This window comes from Cimex lectularius, unplaced genomic scaffold, assembly GCF_000648675.2.
Source record: "Cimex lectularius strain Harlan isolate CLEC.00 unplaced genomic scaffold, Clec_2.1 scaffold83, whole genome shotgun sequence".
Lineage (NCBI taxonomy): Eukaryota > Metazoa > Arthropoda > Insecta > Hemiptera > Cimicidae > Cimex > Cimex lectularius.
In genome coordinates this window covers 1,209,193-1,222,430 of record NW_019392748.1, presented here as the reverse complement: position 1 = coordinate 1,222,430, position 13,238 = coordinate 1,209,193, and the positions used below count along the sequence as shown (strand labels likewise).

The 13,238-nt window shown below is 34.7% G+C and overlaps 1 protein-coding gene across 2 annotated transcripts in view; it reads right to left on the bottom strand.

Annotated features, from left to right (window-relative positions):
* The window catches only part of LOC106665741 (pleckstrin homology domain-containing family G member 3), a 201,625-nt gene that overhangs the window by 24,555 nt on the left and 163,832 nt on the right, over positions 1-13,238 (bottom strand). For both annotated transcript variants that reach the window (XM_014392418.2, XM_014392419.2), the window contains exon 2: positions 3,994-4,182. In XM_014392418.2, the coding sequence (XP_014247904.1) occupies positions 3,994-4,182 (189 nt within the window). The remainder of the gene's footprint in view (positions 1-3,993; positions 4,183-13,238) is intronic.

Here is a 13,238-nt window from a genome sequence, read left to right as displayed (position 1 = left end):
TGGGTTCGAAACCGGCTCGTGACACCAAGTTTTTCATATCAATTAAGACCTTACATACAAAGAATTATAATTTTATGTTGAATTTGCCTTAAATTAAATTACACCCATGAGATCACTGAATTCATAAATCTCAATTCCATACTAAACACGTTGGGTATGCAAAACTGTCACTCCAACGTCACAACTGTCAATACAACTGGCAAGACGAATTCTTTTAATGTATACAAATTTGTCCAACTTGTCTAAAAATTGTGTAATTTTTAATTTCCCATATAAAACATTGTTGTAATAAATGGTTATCTTGTAATATTTGTAATATATTGCACATCCTTTACAGTAAAAAATGTGTGGTGTGAAAAAAGACCCAAAGACAAGAGAAGTAAGTTTCTCTTTTTTATTTCAGGAATTTTAGTAAAATTGCTGTTAACTTGCCAACTTTAGAATTAACATGAGGAAATGACATAACGGAAAACAAATAGTTAATAGATATTCTAATATTGACCGCCTCTTATCTTATCGGTATGTCGTTGTACTCAGGTACCTGCGAGTAATTTTCTTCTTTTAACACCTAAATTTCGCAGAGAAAATTTCTTGTAAAGATTATCACTTTTTTCTTGTAAATAAATATTTTGAATCCCTTGCAATGAAATCCGACTACACCGTACAAAAGACGGGAAAGGAGCGGTGTTGAAACACCGGCTTAAATTGTTGACACACATAACTCCACCTTTCGCTCATTATAGACAAAGCAACCAGATTGTTTTCGAACCGTTAAAAAGATTTACAACAGTTATAGACGGATAGATGCCAAATTGTCCATGTACTCCTCCTGACCTGAAGAGACCTGTTATGTTAATGAGCGCTCGTGACTATTGCTGCATATCTTCCGAAATCTTTCAAGGAGCCGGTTGACCGCTATTGTTTTTCTCCCACCGTGTTTATGTGTTTTTTACCGCTCTAAAGAACTCAAAAATGTGATAACTATTTGGAACCTGTCTAAATTTAGTTGTTATACGAATGGTTAATATAATAAAAATAAAGATTAAGCAATGAAATAAAGATAAAGCTTATTATTCCTTGCTTATCTTTCTTGACAGAAATGACTGAATCGTCGTAACATATTGAACAAAAACCGAGTAACTTTTGAAAATCCATTCAATGAATTTTTAATCGTTTTGAACACTACGTCCGTTTTTTCTTCCATAATCAAATTACCGGTCTGGTTGGAAAATTATGACTGCCCGCTCTTAAGTTCAAAGAACTAAAGAATGGTGCCATTATTACAAGATATGAAAGACCGAAATAAGCACTGCAATAAAAGAACCGTCTGACTTTATCGGCCATAGTTGCAATCTTCCTCCTTTGAAGCCCTGGTCAGAGTTAAGGAACTGTGAGGATCGTGACTTCGGGATAAACTTGCCCAATCCTCCTGAATGAGAGTAACCGACGCTCTTCAAAGTTGTCGACACACGACGATACCCCCGAAAGCTCGACCAATAGGGGCTTTCATATGTCCTAACTAAACCTTTGGCAAACATGTTGAAAACCCAATTTTCTTGTCACGTCAACTTGAGAAATTGTTCAAACTGTGTTACGTAGGCATGAAATGTAAATTTCACCCACTTGAAACCGTGTTAAACGAGGAAAGTACATGATATAACACAAATTGTGTTTAAACAGCAAACTTGTATGACGTTACAAGAATAAACATGATTTTTTGATCATTACAAACTGTATTAATCTGACCAACTTATAAGGGCGTCACTCCCTCTACCTTATCTAATAGGTTGGTTAGTACTAATTTCGGTACCCGTATTTAATAAAATTTTGTGTCGTGTTCGAACATTCATACCACAATGTACGACTAACGCAAATTTGAAATAATGAAGCCTGATTTCAAATATTGTAAGTAGATTTTTATATTGGTTAATCATTAGAACTAGTTTCAAAGTCACGGTGAAATTCATATTGACCTAAATTTATGTAATATAAAATAAAAATTATAATATTAAGGATGATATCAATCACATCAAGATAATTTTTATCTCTTCTGGTATTGCCACGTACGTTAAGTTAAACCTTGACCAAATAATGAGATTTTGTCTTTTCGATGGTGATTTTGAATAATTGAATTTGGAAAAAATGTAAACTATTTTTTTAAGTATGTGAATTTTGTAAATTCTTCTATTTAAAGTTAACTATAATGCCGAAAAACATTATTTTGTTAATCACAGCCTAAGTAGTGTACATTAATTTATAAAATCGTACTTTCTGCGAGTACCAAAAACTGAAAAAAATCACTTTTTCCCCTCGATTGTAATCAACATCTATCTCGCCAATATTGCTTCTGTTTGTAAAATTGATTTTATCGATGTATTTTTTTAAACTTAAAACTGACTTTTGTTTAAAATTTTGTTTTCTTTCTTTTGTTTGTTAAAGGTTTGAAGCAAAAACTGTTTTACCCGAACTGTTTTGTAATTTTTATGTGAGAATTTTATATGTGTATAAAATGTGTAGTATTTTGTATAAAATATTTATTATTATTACATGTCCAAGACTTCAAAGTGTTCCAAAAAGGAAAAACACTAAATAAACAATTCTTGATGAAACAGTTCGATGAATTCGTTTCTGTGGAAAGAGGCACCAGACAAAGAAAATATGCTAATTGATTTTTATGATTTTTTAATTATAAACTATTGCACTGAAAAATATTACTATACTTTGCGACCAAATTTAGACTAATCAAAAAGGAGGCAGATTTGAACAATTCTCCAAACGCCATACCTTAATTTTATAGAAAAAAAACCAAAACAACATATTTATAGTAATTCCTCCATTCGTATTATATAAATTGTAATACCACAAAGTTCGGAAAGGATTATGTTTAATATACAAAATAATTGTATATAAAAGATCAGAGATAAGGCAAATTTGAAAGGTTGTATTCATATTTCAAATATTATAAGTAGATTAGAAGTAGTACCGTGTAATCATTAGAAATAGTTTCTAAGTCCCGATAAAGTTCAAACTATAGTCTAAAATTATAGTATAAAATAAAAATTATAATATTAAGGCTGGTATCAATCCATTCAAGATAAATTTTATCTTATATATTATGTTAAACATAAAATTCCTATTGTTTGTACTTAGATTGTAATTACTCAATTGAAACTTTTAACTGCTCAAATTTATTATTTAATTATAGAATTTCATTGTAAAACGAACGCTCAAAAAAGAATGTAGAATGAATGGGTAGTAGATCTCGTCCACCCTATTAACCTAAGCTCAAGAATTTATTATGTTTGAAACCATACATTGAAATATTGTAAGTAGTTGTTTATATTTTTTAAACTGGAAAATCCTTAGAAATAGCTTATAAGGTTGAAACGATAGTGCCCCTTAACTATTTCTAATAATTTCAAAATCATGTTGAGGGGGATGTATTCATCGAAAGTTTGAAAAAAAAGTGTTCCTCTTTATTATCCGCCTTATTCCTAATCTTTTATATTAAATTATCGTATTAAATCTAATATCAAACACCTCAAGATATATTGATTTAAAACAATGTAAGGTTGTTAAGCCATTAAAAATAGCAAATAGTCAAAAGAAAATTGTCACAACTATTTCACTATACAATACCATTTTAGTTCTATAGTGGATATTGAATATTAAATATTAAATAATTGTTTTCTGATAGATCGAGTGACTGCGCTGTTTTATATTCATGTTCAAAAACTGCCTGGATGAATCTAATTACGATGTTCCTAACGAGTGACATCTCTAACAATCGGAAATCACCGAGATGTCACAATTTTAAAGAAATTATTGAACGATGCCTCAGTGGTTTCCTAAGGAATTCCATAGGTCTTGGTCAAGACGTTTCCTGTGACCTAACAACCGCAATTCCATTACGTGGAAAGTATGACCCACTGACTTTGGTCTTTTTTTCACCTCTTTTGGTTTAATGTTTTTTTTAATAAACAATGGATTCACCTGAAGAAGAAGATGACGATGAAGATGATGCGATTGATGTAACTGACAGAGGTCTTGTTACCGGGGGTGGCAATGGAGGCGGTTCCGTCGGTCTTTTGGCTTCCTTTTCCACTACCACCCCCGGCCTGCCGACCAGCGTGTCGTACATGCTCAGCAGGGTGGGTACCAGGTCTTCTGCTGTCGTTGTTCCTGAAAAAGAAAACGATCCGTTAGTGTTTTATTTAGCAGACAGCTTTCGCCCAAATCAATATTAACAGCGAATTTTAGAAAGCTTGCGATTTTCTTGCAGATGGCGAAAGGTTTTTGACGGGTGGGCCTCAAATTCGGTCAACGTTGAAACATGTTTGGCTCCGAATGAACGAACGCTGGCTGCCTTTAAAGGACCTCATAATCTATCGGAATATCCTTTTAAGTTAATAAGTAATTGATTTATTGCTCCGACTTTACAGATAAATTTTGTTTAAATATTTTGCATAATTGACATAAAGACCTGAGGGTTCGGAGGTAAATTAACGTCGGACACGGCCAGGGGTAAGTTTCGTAAATATGCCCGTAGCAGCTGTTATGCAATTCAGACGTGTAAATACGCCCACAACTTATTACAAAAAAATATTTCGCAAGAAAAGTATGAGGCATTTCTGGTCTGATAAAAAGAAAATAAATGGAGTAACAATTAATAAAATAAATTAATTGGGAATATCTAACAAACCGTTCATAGGTCATTGGTTACAAACACGTTTGTTAATTAATGAATGTTAATGTATTTTTTCCAGTTTATAGTACAAAACCACTACAAAAACGTTATTTTATTAATGGACCGGATGATCAAAATACAACCAACTATATGAAAATTGCTATTACATTATTTGAAATATTTTTTTAGGCATTCGATAATACTTGTAATTCAAATCGGTCAGATTAATCCGTATATGTAACCCGTTCATATGTAAAAATAATATGAAACAGTAAAAGGAGCAAACTAACAAAACAATACACAGACGCCTGAAGAAAAAACCAAACAATTATTATGACAGACCGAATAAATGAAGTTTGGCGGACCGGTGATAAGCAATATCCATACCGATTCATCATTTTGCAGACAAAAATACTCGTGGGAATTGTAGCATGATTGTATACGAATATGCCGAATTTTTAATTTGGTCAGGAGAGGTATGCAGACCGGATGACAGGAGACTGCGGAGGAGCAAAGTCTTGCAGAACTATAAAAACACATTTTACAATATTGGTTCTTTGGTCCTTAATCATCCTGAAAATAAACGACACTAACTGAAGATGCTGAAATAATTAAAATAGTCGAAAAGGACAAATCAGCTAGGATCATAGTGATGATTTTATTTTTTAAATTTTAATTTAACAATACAACAATTAAAGAAGAGGAATTGCCGAAAATCTGACAAACTCAGCATACCAGAATGATTGGAGACCATAATACTACAGGCTCATTATCATGCAGAACGGTTCAAAATATTTTGCAATATTGAAATTGTATTTTGTCTCTGATCATCCTGAAATTTAAACTTGAACAGATCAACACTGAAGAAGCTGAAATTATGAAACAAGTATGACAACCAAATACGCAAGATATAAGCAGACCAGGATGATTAGAGAAAATCATACTGTAGAATCCTAATTTTTCAAAGCGTACAAAATATTTCACAATATTGAAATCAAACAGCAGTTTGCCTCTGATCACAGTGAAATTTCAACTTCGACCGACCAACCACTGAAAATGCTGAAATGATTACCCATGTTTGACTCACGAAATAAGCAATGGATAGGCAGATTTGGATGATTAGAAAACTATGGAGTCATAATCTTGCAAAGCTGTGCAAAATATTTCACAATATTGAATGTGTCGTTGGTCTTTAATCATCGTAAAATTTTAACTTGGACAGCAACTGAAGATGCTGAAATGGTTAGAATAGCCGAAAAGAACAAATCAGCAATGATCATAGACGACTAAACTATCGGTTCATAACCTCGCAGACAACATGGAAAAATCTTACAATACCAAATATGTACAAATATTTTCTCACTATAAATTTATGTAAAAAGTTATCATACGAAGGCTTAAAAAGGAAACGAGTATAGAACCATACCATACCAGAGCAGATTTTGACTCTTAATTTCTGAATTAATTACGGATAAATTCTTTCGGCCGTTTTTTCCGTTACGTATTCGGAGATGATGTAAATTGCGAAACCCCCCTGAGACATTAGGCGAGCATGAGGATTATCTAACGGTGAATTAAATGTAAATTAAACGAACAAGCTGATTTCTTCGCGAAGGCAGGGGCCGTGGTCATTTGATGAATGTATAAATAATATACACCTTAACTTTACCGTACAACTACGTTTTGAAATGTTGACAAAGTTTTTTATTATTTATTCAAGTAGAAATCCACAAATATTTGGCATTTGCGGCTAGAAACGCGAGGTCATTGTGAAAAACCGGCCGTGAACTCGCAAAAATTATCCTTGAAACGGCTTACAGAAACTGACCTGTCTCTTTGCCGGTAACACAAGACCAAACTGCCGTCGATTATAGAAATTTGGCCCAGACCGGCAAAATTTGGCCCGACGTTTCATCGACGTTAAAATGCGATTTAATTCAGTGAAAGTGTTCAGAGATATTTATTGCCCAGGCCAAATCTCATGTTTATAATTTATGACGCTTTCTTCAATAATTGGGCTCGGGAGACTGAGGGGGCCAGGACACGTACTCAACTTCTTTCTACCAGGCTGGAAAACCAAAAGCCTAGTTTCTTATGAATGACTCTGACGAATAGTTATTCAGATATCGTGAGATGCGGTCGGGTGTGATGTAGATTTCAAAAACACTCTGGCACTCTCAACACGACACGCAAGGATGGCACAATTACACAGAAGACAAACACTTTGACCCTGAAGATGATCTCCAATAAAAGATCGAAACGTTGGCACGATAAAGAAAATGTTTTTCTGAAACCTACATCACACACGACCGCATCTCACGATAACTGAATCGATTAACGGTCACTAATCTCTACACAACTCTGACGAATGTTTATATTCAGGGTTCCTACGACTGAACAATAATATTCGCCTTTTACCTGTACTGTTTACCCAGAGAAATACAAAAACAAATAGACTATCCATTAATTTATACATATTTGGTATTATGTTATCAACAATGAAAGATTATAAGGGGTAATAAACTTATTTACATAAATGTAAAGGTACTTCATTTAGATATGTGATTAATTAGAACAATCCGCATCGAATGGGTAATGTATATTATGTCTCAATTGATAATAGACTCTATAGGACTAATTCGCCATCAATAGTGATAACATGTTAAATACTTTCTCAATGGGCGCTTAAAGCAAAACGATTAGTGACATCTCAACACAAAGATAATTAACAATTCAAACAAATTCATATAACAGACTCATATATCGTTCGTTAAATTTAACAGTAACTCTGTGCTAAATATAGACGAGGTCAGTTTTTAATGGAGATCACAATTAAATGCTATTTAATGGGCGTTAGCAGGATGCTAAACGGATGATATTACATGTTAGAGTAGACGAAACACCATCACCTCTTTTGACCCATGGAATCCCATAATTATACATCTTAACAGATCTGTCTGTCCCTCCTGGCATCTTTCACTTTTTTCCATTTATCTTTGTCCGAAACGACTACATAAATTCTTCATCCTGCTGTTTATCGCGTTCATAAATCATTACAAATACGTTGTAATAGAATTTAGAAGAAGTTGAATCATTCTGAATCAGTTTTATTAAGGGCTTATTAGATTAGATCGCCTAAATTAACGCTTATATTTAATATGTTAAAAAATTAAAGATAAAAAAAATAGCAAGAAGCAAAATAAAAAGTATCGTTTTGATGTGATAAACTCATTGGCTTGTTCTGCCCCTGAACTGGTCCAGAGAGTAAAAAAGAAAAAAGCAATAAAAACAGCAATTTGTTAGATTTGTATAAACAACGGGGAGGATAATAAAAGTGTCGGATTACAACACCTCAAAGTGCGTGTTGTGTTCCAGAATGCGCCGAGTAATGACAGCATCGAGATGCTTATTAAGCATTGGCAAACAATGGGCTACCGAAACATCTATTTCTCCCTGTAAGAAACGGGCACCGCGCTCCATTATTACGTTTCACGGTGGAATCGGACATTGCCCATTATGTCGTGACATTGACATTGGAAAAGAAGATCTTGAACTTTCACTATTGGTGAACAGCCCGGTTGGGTAATCTTTTTTCCTGTGCCGTACGAAACAAGAGGAGGGCCTACCCTGGAAACGCAGAATCACCTCTTCATCAAGAACAACAACTCATTCTCTTCCTTTCGTGACTTTCTCTTTGCGGAGGCGGTTAAATATTTACAATTTTGTTTTCACTAACAATTGAAATGTTTGAACAGGGACATTCGGGGACTCTTAAAACCAGTCTTAGAGAGATCAAAACTTTATCCCCGGAAGAATGAGAGTGGTTTATCGAGTTACATCAGTTGAAACCAAGTGTTCTGATCATGAATAATTCAAATTGTTTTGAGCGGATTCTCAAAAGTAAATATTGATAAAACAGTATGTTTAATTGAATTTTTATTTCTCAGCTAAATAAATAAACAAACCCCTAAAGTAACTTCTGAATTGTCTATTATACGCGAAGAGAGTTAATTAACTCTTTATCGATCGAATTAATCAATCAATTCAGACATTTCCATACAAATCATCTAACTATTAAAAGCTTCTCATCATTCTCGATGAATAACCAATAGTTCATTAATTAAATTAAAAATACTATACAATTTTCCTTATCATAGTGTTTTCTCAAAGAATAACCTACTTGAGATCATAGTAGCGAGCAACTACTAAGATAAAAATAAAATAAATATTGTCCCTTTAATTATTTAACATAAAGAGATGTCATGAGATTTCTTGGTATACACAGGTGTCAGGCTACTCGTATTACAAATTTTGCCAGCAGATTCTACATTGAAAATGGAAACAAACAGACCTAATTTACTATGCTCTTCAACATACCTTACATTGCCATGCATGTCTGCAAACAAATGGGGTCGGTTGAGAGTTTAGCTCAGTAATTAGTTCATTTCTAGGTAGGGAACTGCTGCCTAGGAGGAGCATATTTCTTTTAAAATTGTGCATTCTGCTAAGAAATATAACGTGTTCTCCCTGATCTTAGGATTGCATAGAGAGCACAGGGCAGAAGGCCCCTCCATCCAGGGCGAGTAATTAGTAAGTAGCTAGCAAGTAGCTCACACCTCATTTTAAAACCCCACCGCAAATCATTCAGATGCTGATTGGAGTCAGACAATAAATGACAATAGGAAACTGAGATCTCTATAAACCAAACAACGATTTGATGTCAGAGCAAGCTTTACAGACTCCTCCCGATGATCCCTTAAATCTAAGACTACTTATCTTAAAGAAATGGTAACTTTTGAGCCATGATGCATAACGTAACGAAGCTAAACCTAAACAATATCACTAAATATCAGCATTAACAAATGGACCACCTCCCAATCATAATTTTTACATCAAGAACAAGCAGATACCGACTTCCATTCAAATCTAATATTTAGGATCTACCTATCCAGCAGAGAGACGAGGAATCCCCACAGAAGACTTTAGAGAAAAAACAACATTAACCTCACTATCCATAACGACCTCAACATTCCATTTGTCAACGAACTGAACTGTTCTCGATTCTAAAAGTTTTACACCAACCTCTCGATCAATCCTAACCCTCCTGCTCCAGCCCAATCCATACAGTCCCATCCCGAGGACTCTGCACGTCGTCTTCATCGACGATGGTCACGAGCTTTCTATGTCCCTTAATCGCTCTCACTGTGTACCAGCAATGGCATGTGTCCTCCGGGTGCAGCGCTTTTTAATATGTACTAAATTTAAAAAAAGGCTGTGAAAAAAGTTGGGAATAAGATTTTTCCTTTGTATTTGTCTAGGGATGGTTTGTTTGTTTTTTACTGATCGATCATTTTATCCGTAGGTCTGTTTTCGTTCGCCTGTTATGCAACGTTTTTCCCATGATAAACGATGCGTGCGTGATTTGCGATTTTACAAGTGTGTCAATGGGCTGTCTATTGCCGAACAGATTGAGCCTGTATGCTTTTCCTGTATTCAAGATTATCATTCAGCCTTTCTGTAAGTCATCGTTTGGAGCAAAGAGTGCAAAGCTGTATTAGTATCTGAATTTGAGTTTTTTCTTGAGCTGCTTGATTTTTTCTTCCTTCTATTTCATAGATTTATGCAAATTCAAAACTATATATTTATTTGTTATCTATTGCTAACGTTTAAAATATTTTGAATTCTGCAGTTGCATTAGGGCGTATGCAAACGGTGCAAGAAGAGTTAAACACATTTTAATTATTCATTTGTGAATTGTAAACACTTACAAGACATTTAAACATAGATTTAGCTTTTAACGATGATAAATAATACCTAGTAGAACGTTTTTGTTTTGTTAATTTGAATGTATACATAAACAACACAAAGAAAAACCTTTTAAATCGTTTTTCCTACTGTTTCACAAAAGCAACTGTCAAATTTTGAAATAGTAAATACGAATTGGAATCTTTAGGAGAAAGAGGTCTTTGACCAGACGGTTTGAAAGTGCAATTGCAACAAAGTTCGTGAGAACTGAGAAAATAAACTTCTATTGACTGCAAAATAGAAGTTCAAACTGTTAACCCCGTTGGGCACAACTTGCCGTGAAGTCCTGGCGCCTACTTCCAACTTCTTTCAACACACTGTGAGATTTATTCCACGATTGTCTCCCTCCCCTTTTCCACGTCGCCACTTTTCTTCGCGATGTGTTATGTATTCCAACCTTGCATTCCTGCCAAGGAGTGTTTCATTATTCGTCGCGGGGTAAAAGGCCTTTCATCTAGGCGGAGGACGACTTTTTTATGGATGCAACAATAGATCTTAAATAGGAATTTGCTAAACGTTAAAATATAAAGGTATTCGGATGCACCAGGGCGAAAGGTGAACGACCTCAGGCACGGAAATTAATTCTTCTTTGTGAGTGAGAGAAACTAATATCCTACGGCTGCTACTTCATTACTCTCCTATTGAATGCACAAAGGATGACAGTAGCCGGTCCCAAAAATTAGCTTTATCAAATACAATTCCGACAGGCAACCTTGTTACGATCAAATCTACCTTTCCGATCAAAAATTACTACAGACTTGATAATTTTGAAGTAAAGTTTATGTTGTAAGTTGTAAACATAATAAAGAATTATTTTTGAAGTCGTGAAGAGTGGTCAAGAATGAGGTAGTTAAGAAACACCTGTTTTCATTTTTTGCCGACGTTTCGACCTTTATTCGGGCCATCTTCAGGGCGTAAAGTATGGTGCTATTCTGGTGTCATATTGGTTTTGTGTGAAAGTCTTGTATCATACAAATATGACCACAAGAATAGCCATTTTATGTCCTGAAGATGACCCGAATAAAGGTCGAAACGACGGCAAAAAAATGAGATGTTTTCTAAACTAACCTCATTCCTGAACGCTCCTCACGACATCAACAAATTATGAAACAACACGTCACTAAGGAACACATAAAGAACAGTGGCAAACAAACTTAACACCAAACTTGGTCTTTTACTATACACAAATATAATAAAGAGCTCAATTAGAAAACTGCCCAAATAACAATATGAAAACGAAAAGCTGGTTTCACTTACTTAGTTTTCACCATGAATAAATGTTCTTTTGAGATATCGGCCCGGTATGATTCCAAACATGGTGAAATTTAAAATGAATAAGCGACTAACGAATACATATGAATGAAGAAAGGGCGAATAAATAGGACTTAAAGGCCACAATTATTATGTTGAAAGCAATTGGTCATTATGATCTGTTAATCATTTTATTTTACAGCTTGTTCTTCCTTAAAATAATATCGATACATAAAATAGGTTAAATTAAAGACTTGTTGGAAAATTTAGATATCTTACTGGCATAGCAATGGCAAAGAAAAAAAAGCGTTTTCTTGATTTTTAAAGCTCAAAGGGACACAAATCGGGTCAGTACTCGATAAAAAAATCGAACCAGTTTGATCGTTTTGGCCTGTTTCGGCTTTTCGCTCATCTCATAAAATTAAACCTGAAAGGTAAGGAACAACCTCTTTGATACTCACGATCAAGGAATCGTTCCAAAAGTTTCAAAAACTCCTCGAATTCGACCAAGGAATACTCCTCGGCGTCGTTGACTCCGTTCATTTTCGCTTCTTGGTCCGCAACTAGTTCGTCAGAGACTACCGGCTCCCATTCGAGGCATTTAACCCAATCAAACGATGACTCAGGCGGGCCTAATTGGAGCTGGCATTTCGTAAGGTGTAAGAGATCGGTATACGCGAAATCCATGAAGGTTTATTTTGTAAATCAAAAACACCCCAAAAAAAATTCTTATAAAATAAAAGGTTGTAGCGGAATTCTTGTAAAAATGTGCTCACTTTAATAACTCATTTCATTAACCTTTAGATCTATACCCATAGACGAAAATAGAACCACTCCCCCAAAAGAGTGAACAAAATCACCTCAGATGGGATCTCGAACCCAGTGCCGCGCCAGACCCCACAGATTTTGTTCCACTTTTATTATTATTATTTTTTTATATATAAAACTCGCTTAAGGGGTTGGCGACTAACAAATGTTATGATTACCTCGCAACTATTGCTTGATTATAAAGGGTGGCAGGTTTCTCGCGACACAAACGAATTTCACACCTCAAGAGTGACAAAAAGATCCGGATGACCCATGTTCCGATTCTCAACCCTTTCGCAGATATTCAACATCATTCACGGTAGAGCCTGGCAAATTTCATAAAAACTTCGTTTAATAAGCTATCTAGCGGTAGACCCACTTCTTTAATTACTCGAAGCAAAATACAGAAATTTTATGCTCAATAGGAAAAAGTGGTGACGGTGTGAAAAAGGGGAAATTGTGTTAATCTAGAAATTCAATTTTCTAAGTTATGGATCAATTTCATTTTACAAGTTACTTTCGGAGGCAGTTGATGTGCTGTTAAATGACCCTTGGTGCCCCCAAAAATGCCCGATCATATGGCTAAAACAGATTACTCGATTCGAATAAGTTTAAAAATTACGTGGCATGCCACACATTATGGCCTTAATACGACACAATTTCTTATTACATACTAAATTTTTCTATG